Source organism: Tasmannia lanceolata, unplaced genomic scaffold (assembly GCF_043159265.1).
Source record: "Tasmannia lanceolata isolate RefF3 unplaced genomic scaffold, GAP_Taslan_0.1 ptg000012l, whole genome shotgun sequence".
Lineage (NCBI taxonomy): Eukaryota > Viridiplantae > Streptophyta > Magnoliopsida > Canellales > Winteraceae > Tasmannia > Tasmannia lanceolata.
This window is the reverse complement of record NW_027518689.1, coordinates 31,374,276-31,399,550: the sequence shown is the minus strand read 5'-3', so window position 1 is coordinate 31,399,550 and position 25,275 is coordinate 31,374,276. Positions and strand designations below refer to the sequence as shown.

Sequence of the window (25,275 nt, the reverse complement as noted above, 5' to 3'; positions counted from 1 at the left end):
TTCTTCTGGTTGCAAAGCAGGGTAATTTTGAGAGGACGAGTATGATCCTTTCCTTCTGAAGGCAAGTCCTCATCTGAGAAAGATAAGGCTTTTGAAGCCTTGGTCATGGCCACCAAACCGACCAGCTCGTCAGGAGTGATCTCAACTGATATCTGGGACGAGTTCAATTCACGAAGCACAACCTGTCTATGTTTTGGGGATGCCATCAGTAAACCCCAGATAGAAACATTAGCTTGGGTTTTCTTAAGCTGATTCAGCAGGTTATCTTCTTCTTCATCGAGTCTTTGCTTCTGTTTCTGACTGTCAACTGCTCTTGCAATCTCAGCAGGATTATCAACTCTGAGCTCAGCTGGTTTGAAGACTCGTCCACCACGTGTGACATGGCGGAGCTCATCGCATTGATCGCTCAAGAGCAACAGATCTTCATCATCTATCTTAAGGATATATGGGGTTTGCATCTCTTCTTCCTCATCATCACTCACCCTTAAGACGTACAAAGATTCAGATTCTTTCTCTTCATCCTCACACTGGAAAACATATGACTGGTTTGATGGCCCAGCCACATCAGGGTCGTTCCAGGATAAGACATATGGCCTTTCGGATTCTGCCCACTGATCTTCTTCTTCAAATTTCCAGACATAGGGTTCTTCGGATTCCACAGCACATATGAAGGAAGCAGGATCAATAACAGACTCTTCAGCGCAAATGACATTGACTGAAGGTGGAGGCGGCATTGCATGTGTTGGAAGAGGGTTTCTGGTTACATTGGGTAACTCGATTGACAGCTCCTTCCTATCAATCATATTTTGAATTTGGTGTTTCAAAGCTAAACACCTATCAGTAATATGGCCCGTGTTGCGGTGATAATCACAGAACTGATCCTCTCTCCAGGATCTCGGCAACGGGTTGGGAGGAGGCTTAATGTCAGGTAGCTTGATCTTCCTGTCTTTTAACAACTTCTTCAAAGCCACAGATAAAGAATATGGAATGGGATCAAAATGACGAGGAGGTTTCTGCTCCATCGGCGGCCTTCTCACTTCAGTGATTACCCTGGATGGGGGCCTGACATAATTGACATTATGTACTTCCTTCGGCGCCATCACAGGTCGCTTCCCCTCTCTGACATCAGACGATACTCTAGATCTCAGGCCTTTAGCCAATGCATCTTCTATCTGAGTCCCAGTCTTAATGAGATGATTGAAATCGAGGAAATACTGAATAGCCATATGATGATAATATTGCGGCGACAGATTTTTCACCACAATCTTGGTTTGATCCTCATCTGAAAGACGATGAGTCATTTGCGCTGCTTTCCTTCTCCATCTGCGGATGAAGGAAGTAAAAGTTTCATTGTGACCTTGCTTCAGCGCCTTCAAATCTCTCTTAGTTACATCGATCCCCTCTTCCATAGAGAATTGTTCGACGAACCTATTTGCAATATTCTCTAGAGTTCGGATCTCCTCTGATTTCAAACTCAGGAACCACTTCTTAGCTGTTCCAACAAGGGATCTAGGGAATAGAAGAGCAACTTGCTCTGGAGACAAACCATGTTGTTGTAGAAGTGGAAGAACTGACATCAAATGGCTCCTAGGACACCCGGTCCCATCGTATTTATCCATGTCCGGAACTTTGAATCTAGGAGGCAATGTGACTCCCGGATACAACATAAAATCGGCCATGTTTAACTTTTTCGGGCCTTGAAATTTTATGTTTTCCATCTCCTGGGCCAGCCTATCCATTCTGTCCGCCATCGCTCTGTCCTCATTGGCTCTATCTAGATTAGGATGATAATTCTCTTCTGCATACTGCCCATCTTCGAAATCGTCTTCGACATTCAAAACTGCAGGCCTGGCCATTGCAGGAGGGGGAGGGGGTATAGCTGAAGGGTGCTGAGCTACATGCTCCTTGGAGGTAGATTCTCTATCATTTTTCAGACGGGCTATCTCCTCATTCATGTTATTCATCTGTTGAAGCATAGCCTTCAACATCTCACTCATCTCGGCCAAAGCACTTCCAGAGTCGGCCATCTGTGCGATAGGAAATTAGACGGGCGAAGGGATTTCCTGGAGATTGGAGAAAGGTAATGCAGGGGAGGTAAAAGAAATTGGTGAGGAAGAAAAACGACTCAGCCTGGAATCAGCGGACTGACGGGACCAGGTTGATTTTGAAACAAGGATTTTCTTAGGAGCAATGGTTGCTCAATCAAGAATCCTGAAATGGAAGTATAAGCACTAGATTAAAATTTTGATAATCGAGATAAACTATTTTGATCAAACAATGACAAAAGAAACAAAAACACACTTTCATTAATAAGATTCAAATTGTGATTACAATGGATGAAAAATATTAATCTCTAATCACAACTGGATAAACAAACTGACAAAAAAGGGAAATGCAGAAATCAGAATAACAAAACATGATATGGATCTTCAAGGCTCCTCAATCCGAGCTTTCTTGCTTACGGGCTTTTCTGGTAACTCTTTCCGCTGGACTTTAGAGGATAGAGCAAATCTTTTATATGTAACTTTGTTTCCCCAAGCAGCTACAATGGACTTTATGAGATCGGGAGTAAGCTTTTCACAAGGAGGAGTTACAAATCCGGGAGGACATGGATTTCCCGTGATCTGGTAAAGCAGACGAGTGGGAGCATAAAAGGTTGACTTTTCCAAACCCATAAGGTATACAAATGGATGCGGGTAAGTGCTAGTGATAACGTGTAAACATGAATGACTCACCCAATAGAATTGATCATTCTCCACGTGTTGCAACCAATTATGCCAATCATCATTGGATTGAGGTTTATTAGCCATGGATTGCCACGAAAGGTGATCCTTGAGGGTGTACTGAAGGGAGCTCCGTGGCCGAAGGATGGTGAGTTTTTCACAAAGCCACAAATAAAGCAATTTGACACATCCATGGAAATTATCTTTAACTTCTCGCCGAGCAATAAGGTCTAGCCCAGAGAAGGTTTCTGCTAGCATGATTGGGACATGATTTCTTCCTTCGTTAATTTGATCAACTACACTCAGTAAGGTCACAGGGGCAATACTAGAATCTTCACGGATAACGTGACGTGCAAGGACACCAAAGATTAAAGCACTGCGCCGACAATTTGTAAAACGGTAATCGGTAGGGTCAATGCTTTTAGAAAAACGCTCAATGAGGTCATCGAATTGCACGTACGTGTCCTTGAAATAGGGCATAGCATCAACAGTTTTGTTCTCGAAAAGCTTACAGAAAAGGGAACGGGGAGACGCTATACTCGAAGGCTGGATCCAAAGTCCCTCAGGTGGGAGTTCTAATAAGGCGCACCAATCCTCGAATATAGGACAGATTTCAAAGGGACCAAATTGGAAAACATGAAGAATAGGATCCCAGAGTCTTGCAGCTGCTTGAAGAAATTGCCAGTTCACACCGGATGCGCTCAAATTATTAAATGTGCTAATGAATCTGTCGGCCACACTCCACTCTGCACGCTCGCGCGGAAGAGCTTGAATTGACTCACTTATCCAGCTCCTCATAACCTTGTTCGACATGATTTAACCTAATCACAGATAGGATAAGATTAGAAAAAAGTGAAGATGATCCTGAATAATAAAATGATAGGGATAAATTTGACCGATCATATGGGAAGGATACAACTGGTGACACTGATTTTGTTCATCCATAATCATAGACTTTCGAATAGATCAGAAAGGTAGACCATGGCCACAAAATGACAGGAGTAGGTCATAGACCGGATCTCAAATCTGATGATGAACACTGACAACTATATGATCAAGAGGATCGATAATGATAGATCATGGTCACAGAGATAGCGAACAAGCTATCAACCATATCTAAGACAGAGCATGTAGATAACAAAATCCAACCCAATAAGTAATATCCATACACAACATGGATCTATGACACATCAAAAGAAAAGGTACACAGTCGAAGGATAATATACATACATGACATGGATCTGTGTACACAACATGAATGAACTCACGATCAGAGGGAAATGAAGATCATGGCCACGAGAGCGACAAGTACAAACCACTAATTAGGTGACTCTGAAAGAATGTATATATGATTGATTAAACCAGGAATCCCTCACTGAAAAAGAGGGTTCTAATCTAACCAACCAACAAAACTGAATATATAGGAGAGATTCGCACAATCTAAAGACAAAATGACAGATATAGTCCCAACAAAGGTGAAAGAAATACTATCGATTGCATCAAAGGAGTGATGAATCAAACCTAGAATACCTACTGCAAAAGAGGCCTGATCTGAACAACTGACTCAACAAATAGGGTATGTACAAGAAGATGACAAAACCGTACATCGACTTAGCGAGTAACACATGTACAAGGAACAACACCACTGTACATTCAGGAGGCAAAACATAGACCATGATCAAAATAAAGACCAGAGAAAATGATTAACCATTTTGAAGACTGGAGAATGAAACTATGTAGCTGATAGTTAGACCAGAAAATTCTATTGACAGACAGATCCTGGTCTAACAGATTAACACAAAAACCGATCAGGACAATACGGAATCAAGGATTTGATCATGGCCATAAAAGATGATGAAAGAAAGTCATCGGCTAAACCCACAACTGAAAGAACAAGAAAGCTCTAACTGATGATAATAGATCAAGAAATCTTCTGGACATAAACCTAAGATACTGGAATAGTCATATGATAAAAAATCACAGGATAGATCACGACCCAGGTGACGACCAAGTAAAAGCAATGTCATCGATCAGGTCCGAAGGAATACACGACTTGCGATAGATACGGAAACCTAATCTAGGAGACAGGTCCTAATCTACAAATAGATATAATACATGCACGTACATATATACATACGTACCCTAACCAGGGGCACCAGCCCTAACCTGATCTAGCAGAGCCAAGAAAATCTTGACTCAAAAGTGTCTGTGAGTGTACTAGATAACGCGGCGGGCAATCACGGCGTGACTTGCCCTTCTACACTACATGGGTAGGCTGACTTCTATCCTAGGCTTACATATGCTGGTCGCACATGTTCGTCCTATATGAGTACATATATATAGTGTCCTAGCAAGGGTTCCCTAATTTTGGTTCTAAAGGGATCAACTAATATATATATATATATACATAATATAATGAAATAAAAGTAGGGCCCAGGCATTTCTGCAGGGTACTATGCTTATGACCATACCCTTGATGTATAACGCCAGTACACCCAGCATTATACAGAGTAAGTTCATTGCTCATCGGCTACTGTAGAACACCAGCACACCCAGTGTCTACGTCTGCAGCTCTGGCGCATAGCTTGGAAATAGATACAATAGCACCAGCAGGGTAATGACATCCCATCTGGCACGCACTGTATCTATCCCGTGGAGCCCATAATAATAAAATCAATAAAAGAAAAATGAAAATAAAATGATGCATGTGGTGCAGTGTGTGATTCCATTGTTTTAAACATCTATTTGGTGCCCCTGGATTCTAAGCGATTGAATTCCTATTTATAATGATTTTAGCCCAAAATTCTTCAAAATTAGTAACAAATGGCATTTTAACAGAGTTAGGCAATATCTCGAAAGAGAAGTCCCCAGCAGAGTCGCCAGCCTGTGGACCCCGATCCGAGAGAGGCGGGGAACGGGCCCCACACTAAGTCTCAGGATCATCCACGTGAATGGAGAGCTCTGCCAAGGAACTCTCGAAAGAAGTGCCTCTCATAGCATGAGTGGCGATATAAAAGGTGAGATACCTCTCGATTCGGGGACTAACCCAGATTCGAGGCGTACCTTAAACAAAGAAGAGTCGCCATCCAAGGAAAAAGGCAAATGGGCCTTGGATCCCATACTATGCTCTGTTGCAACGGATAACCAGAGATATAAAATAAGGTTCGTGCCTGGTTACGAATTCGGAAGGTCTAAAGTGCACCTCATCCGCCCAAGTGCAAACACCTGGTCTCTTATGCCATTTACTTAATAATTTTGACGAGCTTTGGGCGAAAATCATATGAAATGGGAATGAATATCTCCGAGAAGATGTCTATCTAATCATGCATGTCTCGGAGATGAAATCAAAGGCATACAAGATAAAATAAAAGAAACATGTGTCACCTAAGCATAGCTAGGTTATAAGTGACATGCCTAATGGGTGTCTAAGTTCTGATGAACAAACACATGCATGACACACCAAAAAAAAAGTATAAGGTCTGCGCAATAAAGTAAGAAAACACTGCAAAACATAGAAAATGACTCGATACCATACAACCCTAAAACTCTAATCTATACCTAGGCCCGAGTCTTTAGATGATCTGATGTTCATCCAAAGAAGCCTACGTATCCCTGCCTCCACGAGAATCAAGGCAACGTAGTTCTTCGCACCTATTCTAAGCTATGATGCCTAAGACATCTAGACCTCTATCCTAGACTCGATCTAAAAGACCGGACTAGTTCTTAAAGCTTCTTGCGTGATTATTTAAATTCCAATGGATTGTAGATTTTAGGACACCCTATATGCCCTAACTAAATGCAGGTTAGCCCTAAACTAATGCAGGTGGTTCTTATAATCTATGTGTAGCTAGGCTGTATATCCTAAGAAAAACAGTAGGATCTATCGCATCTTAGACCTAGTCATCAATTGGCGATGTGGATCGCCAACTGACCGGACGGAGGCGTAAAACTCTTAGCTAGGACTCACTCCTAACTCTAACACAAACAAATAAAACACACAACAAACCAAACAACGAATGAGGGAGCAACTCCCGACTCAAAAACTCTCTAACTAGGACAACCTCCTAACTCTAAAGGAAGATTCTTTCGAAAAAATAATATTTTGAAAGATTTTTGTAATTTTGAAAGATTTAAAAATGCTTATTTTTAAAGGTTTGGCTGGACTTGGGATAGGATCCCAAGCTGCACTACGTACCCTGTTGAAAGGGATCAAGCCAACGTAGTTCGGAACAGATTTCCTAACTACTCCTAATGACTCAAGATTTTTGAGATTTTTGGTTATTCAGATGTTTTTGTTGTTTTTAAGTATTTTTGACTCAAAGGGGACAAATCCTATCATCATAAGGGGAGGACAGACTCCTGATATCCCGCAAAGGTTGGACAGCATCCTATGCTTTGCGGGGGAAAAGAACAGAAACACAGCTCTGCAAGGGTTGGACAACATCCTATACCTTGCAAGAGTGGATAAAAACATGATACGATGAGAGGTAGAATAGAATCCTAACCCCTATGATGATAGAATTTGATTCCTGAACAAGAGGATTGACTCTCTAGACTAAGGACGGATTCCTGTGCTAGTGGACTAATCAAACTAAAATAAAGCTCAACAAGTAATAAGGAAAGACCTTGTGCATATTTGGCAAAGGTAAAACACCCAGCCGGGCCGGACAGCTACCTAGCCCTAGGGTGCAACAAATGTGCAACCCAATACCCATAGGGTAAGGGGTATGATGCCAAGCCGAGTAGGATGTTCTCCCAAAACCAAATGATGCACAAAGAGGAGGATGCTAATGAGACTGGGCAAGTCTCTTAGACATATAGGTAGGATAGAGAAAAATGTGAACAAGGAAAAAGAGACCTTGTGCATATTTGGCAAAGGTAAAACACCCAGCCGGGCCGGACAGCTACCTAGCCCTAGGGTGCAACAAATGTGCAACCCAATACCCATAAGGGTCGGGGTATGATGCCAAGCCGAGCAAGGTGTTCTTCCAAAAACCAAAAGACGCACAAAGATGAGGTTTAGAAAGAAAAATGAGATTGCGTGAGACTCCTAAACAAAAAGATAAGCTCCAAGAGAGGTGTTGATGAGACATGGCATGTCTCCTAAGGATAGACTCATTAATGAGACAAACCTTGTCTCTAAAGGATACAACTTTCTCTGTCTGAGACATAGCCTGTCTCCCTGAGAGGACTCTAGAGAACTCTTTCATTGCCCTTGCAATGAATGGATTTCTAATTTCTAGGGGATACACACCATAAAGACTTGGACAAGTCTTTAAATAAATGAGAGGAGTGCTATTTGGACTAAGCGAGTCCCCTAAGGATGGGCTTAGGCTAGCGCCTTCATCGCCCTTGCAACGAGAGGGAATTCTAATATCAAAGAATTTTAACAGAAATCTATAAGACTGTGTTAGTCTAAAAAAGAGAAGAAAAGGCTACCAGATAATTGCAAATTTTATTCTAAGAATAAATCAAGTGTTAAGCAAAGAAGAATATACAATCTAATAGCAATCATAAAATGATAAATAACATTAATTAGTCCAGACCAGCCGCTAGATAGCCTAATAAAGTAAAAACAATATCAAAACACTTCAAAACCAACCACAAACCCCAATACGGGGACTCCAATGAAATCAGATGATGCCAAAGTAATCATCTGATATCAAATACACATGATAATATTTCTAATCCCACCTTGAGATCAGACAGTACTCCTGTCGATGATATCGAATAGAGTAGTCATCTGATCTCCTTCTTCCTATCAACAATTCATTTAAATAAATAAATAAACAAGTATTATAAGCCTCAAGATATTCTTACCTGAACAATCTATTTATTACCATCTTCAAAACCTAACTCAAAGATTAGTATAAAAGACAAGCATTAAACATTCAACAGGTTAAATATATTGAATGATATTTCTAATTTGTACAAATTTTAGTGCTTTGCAGGGGGGAAACAAAATGGAGACAGATTATGTTAGAAATTGAGAGATGAACTATGCCAAAACAATAGCTAAAAAAAAAAACTGGACAGATTTATTCAATCCAAACTTAAAATATAGCTTTTGATCACATATATATTTCCCTATTCTGAACATATTCAACAAAAATTTTAATCTCTTTTTCGCTAGCTCAAACAGCAGATTAACCACATACAATCCAATTTTTATAACCAGATCAAGTTACTGTCACTTAAAACAGAATCTGCTGTAAAAAAAATGCATTTTTAAACTCGACTATTTCATAAACTGTTAAAGAAATTAGCATAGGAAATAACACAAATTATTACTATTTCATTGCACAATTAAGAGAAATTGAAACAGAACTTTGGGAAATTATCATGGTTTATAGTATAAAATTACATAATGATATCTCAAAGTCTCTGCCAACTACTAGATGACCTTAATTGGATCAGTATAAGAAAACCATTTGAGTTCTTGGCCAATATGATGAACAATTGCAAGGAAGCAATGAGAACATAGGATTACAAAAAAAATGAAATGGATATGTACAAGGGGACTGATAGAGAAACTAATCACTAGAAGCAGGTTGAAGAAATGATCTAGGCAAAGCTAAACAGAAGAAGAGAAACACATTCGTTTTTTTTAATAATGCCCCCAACGAATAAACCAATATACATGAAATTCACATCCTTTATTGCAGCAGAGCACAGGCATCCCTCAGGATCAAAGTTTTCATCAATGGAAATAAGAAATAAATATGTGATGATTATGATATACTTATATAAAAAAAAATTACATGATGATCTGAAATTTAAGTTCTCAGAAGTCTTCTTCTTTCCTCTTTATTTTTTCAAAGGTTCCAAATCATTGAAACAATGTGTGAATTGCTCATTTTTTCCTTAAAAATAAATCAATCTATAATTGCTTAATAATATTGACTAATTTAATTAAGTAACAAACAAGACATTCAGAGAAAGAAAAATAAAAATCAACTTTTAAACAAGTTTGGACATAGACAGATCAAATAGCAGAAAGAAGAAAATCAAATAGAACTTACCTCTTACTCTCTTCCTTTGCAAACTTTGCAATTTTCACCCTCAGATCTGAAAAGCTTTGGAGTTGCAGATGAAGGTGATTGTTCGAAATCCAGCAATGCCTTACCGGAGAAGATAATCGGAGTTTGCCGGAGTTGAGATCTCGGCCTTCTCTTTTTTTTTTACTACCGAAAATCCTCCGGAAAAGTAAGATCAGAGAAGAAGGTAAACCGGTAGGGAGGTGGATCGATCAATCAGGGAAGATGAAGATAAACGGCTGAGATGAGAAAGGAGTGAAACAAGGATCCGAAGGAGAATAAGAAGAAGAATGAATGAAATCCTTTGATCGGAGAAGAGAAGGAGACGAAGCTCAGTGATAATGAGGTTGATTTGCAGAGGTAGCCGGAGAAAATAGGGGAGATTCAATTACCGGATTCCGGTACGGATCGTCGGGGAAGACGATCGAAGCTTAGATCAGAGAAGGAAGCTACCGGAGAAGAATCATTGCCGGAGAAGATGCCGGACTTGCAGAGATGATCGGAGCTAGGTTGAATCGCCAGAATCCATGGAGTTTCGCCTGAAAAAATGAAGAAAAAGGGACGGATCTAGGCAAATCTAAGGTATGAGATGAGGAGATGAGGTGGATCGAATGCAGCTGAGCGATGGTGGAGGAGAAAGTCGCCGAAGAAAGTAAAGATCCGATCGGAGAAGACGATCGGAGAAGGATCGAATGGTGGAGGAAGGCTGCCAGAGAAGATTGCCGATCGGTCAGAGGAGATGGCCGGCGATGGAAAAACCCAAGCTCCCTCTCTCTTTCTCTCTCTCTTTGATTTTCAGAAAAAAGAACTCGATCCTGTAAAATGAGGCTTAATCTCATATTTATAGTTTTTTTTTTAGAAATTTGATAAGGGCACCCCATTTGATAAGCGCACAAATGCGCGAATTCACTTTGGATAATACACCCCTCCCATATTTGATAACTGTACCAACTTGGCTTGTCTTTTCCGAAAATTTTCGTCGGATTTTTCTGAGATTTTGCAGGGGCTTTTCTGAAGTCTCGAGGCTTCTAAATATGTGTTCATGGGCATTTGAAGCATTAGGTTGACCTAGATTTTCATTAAAAAGCAAGGATTTTGGGATAAAAATCAAAACCTAATGGGCCATCCCTTGATTGCACTACATATACTCTCTCAGCCCGTTTGCTGGGCAAACGTGCTCGGCTCTTCCTGAAATTTTGCAGGGGCTTAGCTGGGATCCTAAGCTAGCTTGGGGTGAAATTTGGGGTTCTATCTCGTTTATTTGATGAGGCTTTGCTCAAACAAGAAGGGATTAGGGCACGGTCAAAATGGGGTGTCTACAAAGGGGTGAATTTATCCTCTAGCAGTGAACCATTCTCACAAAAACCATTGAAGGGGGGATTTTATCTGTCAGAGGGGGGAAATATCATTTCCCTTGTATTACCATCAGACAATTAACTCATACTCCTATTGTGAGTAACATATATAGTCACAAATATTTGTCTCAAAAATTTCTCCAAAATGATTGCGAAGAATATAAAATATTTAAAATAGGGAGATGATATTTTCACCCCAGGAGGCATTTCGCGGGCGGCTGTTGCATGAGAGAGCAGCCCTCAGATGAATAAGACAAAATCTGTTGAAAAGAATGCCTATGTGGCTGCACCTCATATGAATAAGACAAAATCTGTTGAAAAGCAAGCCTATGTGGCTGCTCTCTCATGCAACCATGGTTTAAAATTTCAGTCCAAAATTTGGTAATTTAGTTCGAAATTCCGGATCGAATTTTTGAAAATTTCAGATTGAAATTCCGAAATTTTGTAACACTTTTTTTTAAATAAATAATGGCATTTAATCGAAATTTCGGACCGTAATTACCGAAATTTCGTAAACGGCGAAAAATGAAATTTCAGTTTCGGTCCCCACCAAAATCTTCAGATTTCGGTCGAAATTTAAAACCATGCATGCAACAGCAGGCCCACGAAATGCCTTCTGCGATTGTCCCTATAGTAATCCTTCAAAATTATATCATTTTATAGAAAACTCACAAAATATCGTAATTGTCTGATTTATTCAATGAAAATACAAAAACAAAAATTGTTGGCATCCTAACAGAGATGAACCAGCTAGTTTCTGCTCTCTTGCAACCATCCGATTTCAAGGTACAAAATTGGCCGAAAGATTCAATTTTTATTCTGTTTTGTGGGGAGGAAGTATTAGGGGGCCCTCCATGCCATCTCTTTGATCTTTTATTTTGCAGTCCATGAAATAATCTAGAGGTACAATGATCTTTCAGAACCTTGATTGTATATAAAATGCAGCATTAGATTACAACCAAAATCTTTTATTTTTTCGTAGAACTCAAGAAAGTAGATCCTATGGAGAACAGAATGGTTGTGAAAATTTCATATACAGTTCCACATAAACGTATTATCATCATTTGAAATAAATGTAAATGCTTCTCTTTTTTTCTTTTCTCCATATATTCTGAAAAATCCCTTTGTAGATCAAAGAAATACAAACCAAGACCGTGAAAATCCATAGGACTATAAATCATGGCTTAAAATTTCGGTTTCGGTAACTGTTTCGGACCCCACCGAAATCTGAAATTTCAGTCCAAAATTTGGTAATTTGGTTTGAAATTCCGGACCGAAATTCCTAAATTTCGGCCAAAATTGCCAAAATTCTGAAATTTTGGCCGAAATTTTGTAACACTTTTTTTAAATAAATAATGGCATTTAATCAAAATTTCGGACCGAAATTTCGTAAACGGCGAAAAATGAAATTTTGGTTTCGGTCCCCACCGAAATCCGAAATTTCAGTCCGAGATTACAAGCAGTCCACATCTCTAGGGTAATTTTTCTATTGAAGAACATTGAAAGATCCAAAGTGCTTAGGATTTACAATCTGATTTCAAAGATCGGCGATTCAAGCTTACCTCTTCCATGCTTATAATTTTGCTCATTTCCTGTATGCAAGTACATAAAGTCCTTGGGTTTCTTGAGAATCTGAGTCCTCTGGTGAGGATAGCCTTGGAACAGTGGAGGATTGAATGGATTGAAAATTGGGTGCTCTCTCCCAAATGCTTGATATGATCTTAAACAGGTTTCTATAACCCTGGCTTCCTCCTTAAATCTCTGTCGAGCTTCTTTCGTAGCTTGCAAAACTTTATATGATCTTGCCTGTTCCATGGTGTTGCATCTGTTCAATTTTTCTTTATTCAAAATGTTGTGAAATTTGTGGGTTTGATACTTTGGCTTTCTGCTGCATTCCTTGCAGAAGCTGATTTGTCTCTCGTAGTCGAAAGCCGTTCTTTTTGCATCGTCCGAGAGGCATGAATAAGCCTGAAAATAATGAAGAGACCAATTTACCATAAGTAACTGATGAAGTTTAAATTGAAGTGTACCTTCTTTTAGTTTTCCTTTAAATAATTTACTATAATGTATTCCAAAACATGGTCTGTGTATCATCTCTAACATCCACAGAAAGCATATGATGATCAACTGCACTGTCCACTCAATTTACCACCTCACGGTGTTACGGTCCTAAGTGGGTGCCTGCCTAAGTATGGGACTAGGTGGGACCCATCCTAGTACGGGACAAGTTTAGCCTAAGGCGTTCCATCAGTCCTGAGGATTTTGGCATATTGGTTAGATACCTAAAATTTGGCATCAGAGCAGCCATCACCATGTGTTCGAGTCACGGAAGGGGCGACCCTATAGAGAGGAGTACCTCGAAAGGGCTACCTATTAAAGAAGCCAGAATGAAAGCTGTGAGGGCGAGAGTTACCACAGAGTGGGCCATTGAGGAAGGGATGACTTGTAGAAAGGGTTGCTTGGAAAAAAGGTACCAGACTCGTTGGGACCCAACCTGAGTATGGGACCACAGAGTGGGCCACTATGGAAGGGATGACTCGAGGACAGCAGATGCGGAAGCATGGTGAAGTGTTATGGTCCTAGTGGGGGCTTGCCTTGCTATGGGACTCGGTGGGACCCAGCCTTGTATAGGACATGGTTAAAGGGTCTGATCCATTAGTCCTGGGTCTTTTAGCATATTGGTTAGGTACCTAACATTTGGATGTGCTATGACCGAAAGACTCGCATTGATTAATTGGATTTTGTGACTATAGCAGACTCAAGAGGTGAATCTAGAGTCTGAATTGATTGGCTCGTGTACAGGTTGGGCGGTAGTCGTGGATTTGGAACTGAATTTCAGTGTATTGCAGAGCCATCCAGTTTTGTTTTAAAAATTTCTATTTCAATGCTAAATAGAATTTTGTTCTTATTTCAATCAATACTTTAGGAGTTTGTATTGGCTTTCCTACGCACTGCATATCCTAGAATTTCTGAACTATGAATTTTGATCAGTAGTAATTCATAGAAAAGAGTCTTGGCTGATAACTGGATGGGATAAAAAAAGGAGTTGAGTTCAAACGAGAACAAAGAATCTCACCTCTGAGACAAGCTTGAATGCAACCTCAGCCTTTGGGTGATTGTTCTTATCTGGGTGAAGCTGCAAAGCTGCAGACACATATAGCACAGAAGCAAAACAAGTTGATTTAATTGATAATCATATTTCCAATGAAGATAATCGATTTTTGGATTTACCCAGTTGGTGATATCTCCTACGAATGGCATCTACCCCTGCGTCTTGATCGATCTGTTGCCACCAAATAAATCATCAAATGAGAAAACCCAATCAAACCCATAAACCAATAACAAAATGGATGTTAAATTGAATACCAAAGTAGGTGAAAACATACTTGGAGAAGAAGATACCAATCGACGAAAGAGGGTTTTTTCGTGTGGCGATGGTGAGCACAGGTAGCAGAGATAGATGACATGGTGCAGATCTCCATTACTAATTGTGATCTACAATCAGATTCTTCTCTCATTTTCCCCATTAGCCTTTTTCTTGATAGAATGAATTGTATTAATAAGAGTAAAATGATCTCTCTCTCTCTCTCTAAGAAGATGGAACGGTTGGGTTTGAAGAGAGAAGTGCGGAGATATTTGAAAGTCTACGAGTTTGGTAGGAAAAAGTGGGAAATGGAGAGGTTACCGTTGGGAATGCCACGTGGAAGCGTTTTTTAAGGTTTCTGATCTTCAGTTTCGGTTTATACAAACGTTTCAAATTTTTTGTTAATTTAAAGCCAGGGGCGATGCCAGAAATTTTGCACAAGCGGCAAAATTTATAGTAATTTTTTATCTATCTTAAAATTAAGATAGAAAAAATTTCTATCTAAAATTTTGCACAAGGGGGCAAAAATTATAGTAAATTTTGCACAAAGAAGGGAGATAAAAATGGTAACATTAAAATTTTAAACTTGTTTTCTATCCTAGGGATGATTGGAAAGGGGGGCATATTTTTTTAAAAAGGGTAAGTATAAAAAATTATTAAAAAATAAAGGTATATATATATTTTTTTCCAAAAAATAAGGGGGGCAATTGTCCCCCTTTCCTTACAAGTGGCATCGCCCCTGATTTACAGCTCTAAAACTCTCCTTTTTTTGGATGTTTGAACTTTGAATTCGACAATGGCATAAACCAAAGGCCCGCAATCTAAGTTTTTTTTATGTAATAAGGGTAGGGACTGAGGTGGTAATCAGGGCTGTTGATCTATTGGGCAATGTAGGCTGTCTATCACCATCAGTATTAATGTGATCAGATGATCCTAACCCTTGATCAGGGCATGTAAACAATCTGCAAATAGAATTGTTTGGCAAAATCAGTCCTGTTTTATCGAAATTATGTAAATATAATAAGAGGAATGCTAAACTGACAGGAGCCTAGTACAAACCTCATATAATAATGCATTTATTTAAGGCTACTGGTATTGGCACTACCATGGTTTAAAATTTCAGATTCGGTACTTCGAATTTCCGAAATTTGATAATAAATTAAAAAAAGTGTATTTAATAAATTTTGAAATTTAGGACCGACATCCGAAATTCCAAATTTTCAGCCGAAATTTTGTTACACTTTTTTTTTTTTTTTAAATTACATTTTCTCGAAATTTCGGACCGAAATTCAGAAATTTCAGCCGAAATCTGAAATTTCACCAAATTTCGGTTTCGGTCTCCACCGAAATCCGAAAATCCGAAATTTTGGATTTCGGTCGAAATTTAAAACCATGGCTACTACCATGTTTTAATAATTTCACTAACTCAGCTCGTCATTTCTGTTTTAATCTGCTTCTGAGAGCTTTTTTGGGAACTGTGGTAATCATTGCCAGCTGTTTAAATAATAAAAGACGCGATGAGTTATTGCAATTATAAAACATGGTATTGCAGATATCAATTGCCTTGTTTAATTCTAAAATACATGTTTTGTTACGGGTGGAACTTGGGTCAATTTTTAGGAATTTGGGATGAGCTTTCACAATAAAATCGAGTTGGGTTCGGTTTGACTCCAATTATTCTGCTCAACCCAACCTGACTCAAGTTGCAACCATAATATTTTTCAATTTACAAGATGTACTTATATTTAATTTGAATGCTGCTAGGAACCAAGTGTGAACTGAACAAATCCCCACACACCACATGGCATATGGCATAGGAGAGGTGGTTTTGCCATTTTAAGGAAACAACAAGCCAGAAAACAAGAACAAGTTTGCTCATCTGGGAAAAGGCTATTTGTTCGGTTCCACTCTTGGTTACCATATCAGTATTCATTTAATTTTTCTAAATTACACATAGAAATGTATAAGACAATCGAAATTTTATTATGTCTACAAAATTAGGGTGTGATATTAACTTGAAAATTCTAACAGAGACAAAAAGATTAGGATGTGGATTCAAAATTTAAGTTTGATTTAGATAATTCTCATTTATTTTGAAAAGTGTCGTTTGAATTATTTGAAGGGGAATGCTAGATTCACAGGCACCCTTGCAAAAAATGGAGTAAAGGGTGCTGCCATTGGTCAATTTGCATTTAAGATGGCACAAAATATTACAATCATAACTGTCAGAAATGAAAATTGACCATTGGGGTTGCCCTTTACGCGCTCTAGTGCTTTTGAAGGGGTGCCTGTGAATCTAGCAATCCTCTTGTTTGAAACTAGTAAAGTTGTCCGTGCGCAAATAATTTAGGATCTGTTTGTGTTGGATTTTGAGAACTGATTGTGAGTCCAAAACACAGATTATTTGATTACATTTAATAATAATTGATTATTAGCGCACGAATCTTATTAGTCATTGAAACCCAAACAATACATTTTAATTCTACACTAAGTTTAAATTCTACGAATGCAATGTATCTTAATTTTTTTTATAATTATTATCTAACTATCTTTAAATAGAGGAATTCTAGATTGAAGGGAGCCCTTGCAAAAAAGAGGTGAAAGGGCTCCCCCATTGGCTGCACATCACCATCATGTTTGATTTTTGCAAGGGTGATGTGTAGGCAATAGCAGAGCACTTTCACCTCTTTTTTGCAAGGGCTCCCTTCAGTTTAGACTTCCTCCTTTAAATAACTATCTTAATTTTGTTAATTTGTATCATCTACTTGATATAAGCTATATAGTAATTTTAATTTGACATTCTCACTATTACATTTGGATACTTCATTACTTGATTTAATACTCAATGCAACTTCTACAAATGCTAACCCTCATTACTTTTTTTTTATAATTATATTCTTCATATAAACTGGTTTGCCAATTTATAATCTCCACTTCTTGTTTTTTTTTCCCAACAATTTAACTCAGAAAACTTTATCAGCAGTTTAAAAAAGAAAAGTGAGCCAACCCCCACTACTGCTTTTATGATTACTCCTTTACAATGCAAGTGAGTGGCCCAAGTAATTAAAAGGTGCGAATATTTCATTTCCCTTAAAAAAAACTATACAGTTCAAATTAAAATACTAGAAAGAGGAATTTAAACTTGAAAAGATACATAGCAGTCACCCGTCTTCTGATAGATATTATCTTTTAAACTCCTAAAAAACACATTTTAGCAGGAGGTTTTATATGATGTGGGGGTGTGAACCCCCCCCCCCCCCCCCCCCCCCCCCCCAAACACACACACACAAATGACTTGCAAAATCCCTTTTATAACTAAAACAGAAAAGGCTTTTAGCGGCATTCATGAAGACATTTACCGGCGTTCGCCGGTAATAGTAAGCGGCTCCTCACATTTAGTGTAAATTAGTCTCCCCCGCAAAGTGTAAATTCCTGGCTCCGCCCCTGATAGAAAGTACAGTGGGGCCCACCTCTAAGGATGATCCCAACCATTCATTGGATGGGCAACAACATAAATATTTTATACCCCGTAAATCATCTGTAGAGGTTATCCTAACCTTCTGATTTCAAAAGGGATTTCCTCATATATATATATATATATATATGAGGAAACGGTTCCTACACATGTGTAGAGAGTTCTCTACACACTAGCTTAAAATACAGTGGGGGCCCACATTGTTCGGGTGATCCAAGCCATCCATTTTAAAGGCCCTCACATAGATAGGGTGTCTACAAAAAATCAGATCCATAGGATCATCCCAACCCTACGATTTGTGGAGGTAAAATGGATGTCTTTAAACCTTCACAAATTAATCCATTTTTTGCCTCCACAGTCCGAATGGTTAGGATGATCCTATGGATCTGATTTTTGGTGGACACCCTATCTATGAGAGAGCCTTAAAAATGAATGGTTTGGATCACCCAGATAATGTGGCCCCCACTGTATTTTAAGCTAGTGTGTAGATAACTTATCTACACATGTGCGTAGGAACCGTTCTCTCTCTCTCTCTCTCTCTCTCTCTCTCTCTCTCTATATATATATATATATATATATATATATATATATATATACACCCGCTAAAAACAATATTCACTGACGTTCACAAACCGTCAGTGACTATTTCATGCGGGCACATGGTAGTGCAATTTCCAAACGATATCAAAGTTTTCACCGACACTCACTAAACCGCCGTTGTTTGTATATATACACCGACGCTTTTTCTAAACACCGGTGAATATTTTAATTGTGGCATTCAAAAATTTCTATTTTAGGACGTTTGTAAATGCCGATGTAATTTATTTCAGCGGCGGTTTTACCGGTAAACACTTTTAGGGACGCTTTATCTTATGGGCAGCAACATTCCTGAACACCGGTGAATATCATTTTTCTTGTAGTGACTATTTGTAAATATTTAATTATAGCGTAGAATACCCAAAAAAAATTAGCAATGAAGAACCTTTTTCCATCTCACATATTCTAGAATAGCTACTTATACTAAACAAATGCAACACAAGAAAAAGAAAACAATAAACTTCATTATATAGGGATTTGGAGATGCTTGGGTGATGTGGGTTTGATTTGGTTAACTAGATTATTTAACAATATTTTGAAGACTAAGAAGATGCATGATGAGTGGAGGAAGAGTAAGAGTACATTAGTACCTATTTATAAGAATAAAGGGGATATTCAGAGTTGCACAAGTTACCGGGGAATTAAGCTAATGAGTCACACCATGAAGCTTTGGGGGAGGATAATTGAGCATAGACTAAGAAAAGAGACTAAGGTGTCAGATAATCAGTTTGGCTTCATGCCCGGACGATCGACTATGGAAGCTGTCTTCTTGATTAGGGGGTTAATGGAAAGATTTAGATAAAATAAAAAGGACCTTCATATGATTTTCATTGATTTGGAGAAAGCGTATAATAGGGTTCTCAGGGGTGTTATGTGGTGAGTCCTTGAAAGGAAAAAAGTGCCTACTAAATATGTTGATGTGATTAAGGATATGTATGATGGAGCAGTAACTAGTGTCAGAATCACGGATGGCACGTCTAGTGAGTTTCCAATTATAATAGGACTGCACCAAGGATCAGCTCTAAGCCCTTATATTTTTACGCTAGTTATGGATGAACTTACGGAGTGAGTTTCCAATTACAATAGAACTGCACCAAGGATCACCTCTAAGCCCTTATCTTTTTATTCTAGTTATGGATGAGCTTACGGAGGGTATCAGGATGAGGTGCCATGGCGTATGTTATTTGCAGATGACAGCATTAATCGACGAAACCAAAGCATGAGAAAATGCTAAATTAGAGTTATAGAGAACTACTATAGAATCCAAAGGTTTTAAACTGAGTAGGACTAAGGCAGAATATATGGAATATAACTTTAGTAATGTGAGGAGCCGGGATGAGGATGTAGTAAATATGACTGGACATGAGGTATCTAAGAAGGATATCTTTCGCTATCTTGGTTCAATTTTACATAAGGAATGAGAGATTGAAGAGGATGTTAACCATAGAATAAGAGCAGGTTGGTTAAAGTGGAAGATTGCCTCAGGAGGTCTGCGCAACCGTAAAATCCCTACCAAGTGGAAGGGAAAGTTTTATAAGACAGCTGTGAGACAAGCCATGTTGTACGGCTCAGAATGTTGGGCCACCAAGAAGCAGCATGTGCATAAGATGAGTGTAGCGGAGATGCGAATACTTAGAAGGATGTGCGGCTACACAAAGTTAGATAGAATTAAAAATGAAGACATTCGTAAAAAGGTGGGGGTGACACCAATTGAGGAGAAGATGAGAGAGCACCGCTTAAGATGGTTTGGACGTATCCAACGTAGGCCTTTAGATGCTCCGGTGAGAAGAGGCGACTCGTGCCAAATTGATGGAGGTAGGGGCAGACCGAAAACAACTTGGGTAGAAATAGTGAGGAAAGACTTGATAGCTAGGAACATAACAGAGAACATGACCTTAGATATGATAGAATGGAAGAAAATGATCCACGTAGAAGAACCCAACTAGAGCCAGGATTAGGGCCGGATAGATGCCTTTTACCTTCTCTACGAATTTTTTTCTAAAGGATTCATTTAGCCGACCTCAACTAGTTTGGGACAAAGGCTTTGTTGAGTTGAGTACACAGGGAACTTATATTTGCACTACCATTTTTTACTAATTACACTAACTCATCTTGTCTTTGTTTTGAAATTGGCTTCATAAAGATTTTTAGGAACTGTAACAACCTTTGAAAGCTATTTACATAATAAAAGACAAGATGAGTTAGTGCAAGTATCAAACAATGGTTGTGCCAGCATCAGTAGCCATTATATATAGTATTATTTAAAATAGTTATAATGGAGTAATAAATACAAATTTCTTACTCTAATCCAAAAACATCTCATATATACATTTTAGGAGTAACATGTTTCAGGTTCAATCAATTGAAGCATTCTTGGTCTTCCTCTTTTCTTCTTGTTTCGATTCACCGTCTCTCCGGACAGTAGTTTAGAAGGCGAATGAAAATACGCTAGCAATATGCCAGTAAATGTATAGCTTGCGCTTGAACCGGCGGTCATGAACGCCGAAAAAAAAGTTACTCTAGTAGTATACGATATAAATTAATAAGACAAAATATGCTAAAAAGCAAGCATGTGTGGTTGTTCTGCAGCGTGAACTGGCTTTCTGCAAAATTGCCCAGCAAATCCCTTAAATAAATTAAAATAGTGAAGACCTTTAAAATATATTTATAATCTCTAAAAATTTTTGGTAACCTAACTTTGAATGAACCTCTTCCGAAATGCTGTAAGCTCACATGGCATAAGAAAGCTTCTCCAAGTATTCCTTATCAATGTCAGACAATGACATTATAGTTTTTGTTGGCTGCCTCAACTGTTCCATATATATAGGTTTGCGGTTGGTAAGGCAATGACTTATGCCATTTAATCTTGAATTTTTCATACAAATTCATCACCTCCTCGTTAAAATGTTATCCATCATCTAATAATATTAGCTCACGAGGGTTCATACTCACAGGTAATATTCATCCTGATAAGGTAATATTCATAACCTATCAGGTTAACATTTACACCTCTATCAGAGAAAAAATAGTCTTTCACATAGGCGTATAATAATAATAATTAGGGAAAATTATTAAAGAAATGCAAAGTTTTTGTTATATTGTGAATGAAGGGTAGACATTTCAAAACAATGAAAGAGGGGCTGTGAGGTACAGTCAGGAATGGGAAATGACAAGAATAGCCTTTGTCTTTTAAAAACCTTCTTTTTACCCATCTCCCTCTGCAGGAATTTTATATGCTGCAAACAGTGGGGCTCACTTCAAAGGATGATCCAAACCGTTCATTTGTTGGACCATGACGTATATAGGATGTACCCGTGTATCTCCACATGAAGATCCTAACCCTTCATTTTGTACAAGGACTGTACACATTCAACTTAACCCCTAATGTTTAAAAAGTTACAAGTAAACCCCCTCTGGTTTCAATTTGTATAAGGTAGGGCCCCTCTTTTGAAACACTGTCAATGCCATGGTTTAAATTTTCGGTTTTGGTAACCATTTCGGACCCCATCGAAAACAGAAATTTTGTAACACTTTTTTTTTAATAAATAATGGCATTTAATAGAAATTTCAGACTGAAATTTAGGACCGAAATCTGAAATTTTAGACCGAAATTTGGTAAATGGCGAAAAATGAAATTTCGGTTCGGTCTCCACCGAAATTTGAAATTTCAGATTTCGGTCGAAATTTAAAACCATGGTCAATGCTAATGAAGACCCCATACAACTCTCCAAACTCCATACCTGAATCAAACACTACCAAAAACACAGTGGGCCCACATTGTTTGGATCATCCAAAGCGTTCATTTGATGGGCCCTGACATAGATAGTGTGTGCCGAAAAAATCAGCTCCATCGGATCATCCTAACCCTTCAATCTGTGGACGAACCATCAACTCCAATGGGAAGTCCGAATCTTTGTTCGGAAGTCCGACTCGGAAGTCCGAACGAAGCGTCGGACTTCCGATTGGAGTCCAGTAGTTTGGCCATTCTACGGAAGTCCAACGCTACGTTCGGATTTCCGAGTCTGACTTCCGAACAAAGATTCGGACTTCCGATTGAAGTACAGTAGATAGGCCATTCTACTGGACTCTAATCGGAAGTTCGAAGAATCATTCGGACTTCCGAATGGGTTCCAAATAGTGGTTCCAAATATCAGAAAAGTTGTTCCAAATAGTGGGTTCCGAGGCCTATGTAATGGTTCCAAGATGTTTGAAACACCAATGATACACTCATGATAACTTTGACAACCAACACAGTACTATTACAATGTACCAACCACTACTTGCACCTCTTGGAACCATAATTTACACTCTTGGAACCATAATGGTTCCGAGGCCTACATAATGGTTCCAAGATGTTTACAACACCATTGATATACTCATGATCACTTTTACAACCAATACAATACTTTTAAAATGTACCAACCACTAGTTGGACTCTTGGAACCATAATATACAGTCTTGGAACCATTATTTAACCTCTCGGAACCAATAAATTGTGGTTCCGAGGCCTACGTAATGGTTTCAAGATGTTTAAAACATCAATGAGACACTCATGATCACTTTTACGACCACCACAATACTATTGCAATGTACCAAACACTACTTACACTCTTTGAACCATGATTTACACTCTTCGAACCACTATTTAACCACTCGGAACCAATAAATTGTGGTTCCGAGGCCTGCGTAATGGTTCCAAGATGTTTAAAATGCCAATGATACAATCATGACCACTTTGACAACCAATAAAATAGTATTAAAATATAACAATCACTTTGGAACCATAATTTACAGTCTTGGGACCACTATTTAACCTCATAGGAACAACTAAATTATGTTTCCGAGGCCTACGTAATGGTTTCAATATGTTTAAAACACCAATGATACAGTCATGATCACTTTTTAAACCACTAAAATAGTATTAAAATGTACCAACAGTACTTGGACTCTTGGAACCATAATTTACAGTCTTGGAACCATAATTTACAGTCTTGAAACCACTATGTAACCTCTCGGAACCACTAAATTGTGGTTCCGAGGCCTACATAATGGTTCTAATATGTTTAAAACACCAACGATGCAATCATGATCACTTTCACAACCACTAAAATACTATTACAATGTACCAACCACTACTTGGACTCTTGGAACCATAATTTAGACTCTTGGAACCACTATGTAACCTCTTGGAACCACTAAATTGTGGTTCCGTGGCCTACATAATGGTATCAATATGTTTAAAACACCAATGATATAGTCATTACCATAATTTACACTCTCGGAACCACTATGTAACATCTCGGAACCACAAGGAACCACTAAATTGTGGTTCCGAGGCCTACATAATGGTTCCAATATGTTTAAAACACCAATGAGTCATCACCACTTTGACAACCAATAAAGTAATATTACAATGTACCAACCACTTTGGAACCATAATTTACAGTCTTGGAACCACTATGTAACCTCTCGTAACTACTAAATTGTGTTTTCGAGGCTTACATAATGGTTCCAAGATGTTTAAAACACCAATGATACAATCATGATCACTTTTACAACCACTAAAATACTATTACAATGTGCCAACCACTACTTGGACTCTTGGTGCCATAATTTACACTCTTGGAACCACTATGTAACCTGTCGGAACCACTAAATTGTGGTTCCGAGGCCTACATAATGGTTCCAATATGTTTAAAACACCAATGATACAGTCATCACCATAATTTACACTCTTGGAACCACTATGTAACTTCTCGGAACTGCTAAATTGTGATTCTGAGGCCTACATAATGGTTCCAATATGTTTAAAACACCAATGATACAGTCATCACTACTTTGACAACCAATAAAGTAATATTACAATGTACCAACCACTTTGGAACCATAATTTACAATCTTGGAACCACTATGTAGCCTCTCGGAACTACTAAATTGTGGTTCCGAGGCTTACATAATGGTTCCAATATGTTTAAAACACCAATGATACAATCATGATCACTTTTACAACCACTAAAATATTATTACAATGTACCAACCACTACTTTAACTCTTGGAACCACTATGTAACCTCTTAGAAGCACTAAATTATGGTTCTGAGGCCTACGCAATGTTTCCAACATGTTTAAAGGACCAATGATACAATCATGATTACTTTGACAACCAATAAAGTAGTATTACAATGTACCAATCACTTTGGAACCATAATTTACAGTCTTAGAACCACTATTTAACCTCCTCGGAACCACTAAATTGTGGATCCGAGGCCTAAGTAATGGTTCCAATAATCCAAATATACATACGATGTCCATTCAAGCTTTTCTCTATACACACACACACACACACACACACAGAGAGAGAGAGAGAGAGGTCAAGATAAACATGGTAATTACCAAACAAAGAGGCTGGTAGAGACTATGAAAATAAACAAAGCACAAATAACATGAAAACATGAAAAGGAGATGTAAACCCTATTTAAGTAGAGGAGCATGGACCTACTTGGAGCTATGTTTATCACCTAAGTTCAAATTTGTGACAAGTAATGGTATTTTTATTTTTTTCCAAAATACAATGGGATTGGAGCTTGCAAAGGATGGCAATGGCTACAATGGTTGTTTTTCATGTTGGATGGGCTGGGGAAGAAGAAAGAAAAAATTGAAGTGGGTAGGTGAAAATAGCTTAGGGATTAGAGCCTAAAAAGATGGTGGGGAAAAAAGCAAGGGAA

The 25,275-nt window shown here is 38.4% G+C and overlaps 1 protein-coding gene across 1 annotated transcript; it reads right to left on the bottom strand.

The window, feature by feature from the left end:
* Nucleotides 1-12,592: 12,592 nt before the first annotated feature.
* LOC143887187 (uncharacterized) lies at nucleotides 12,593-14,724 on the bottom strand. The gene is made up of 4 exons (XM_077391291.1): nucleotides 14,502-14,724; nucleotides 14,347-14,398; nucleotides 14,192-14,259; nucleotides 12,593-13,083 (listed from the first exon to the last, which is right to left on the bottom strand). The coding sequence occupies exons 1-4, from the start codon at nucleotides 14,640-14,642 to the stop codon at nucleotides 12,640-12,642; spliced, it is 705 nt and encodes a 234-aa protein (XP_077247406.1). The 5' UTR covers nucleotides 14,643-14,724; the 3' UTR covers nucleotides 12,593-12,639.
* Between the last annotated feature and the right edge of the window lie 10,551 nt (nucleotides 14,725-25,275).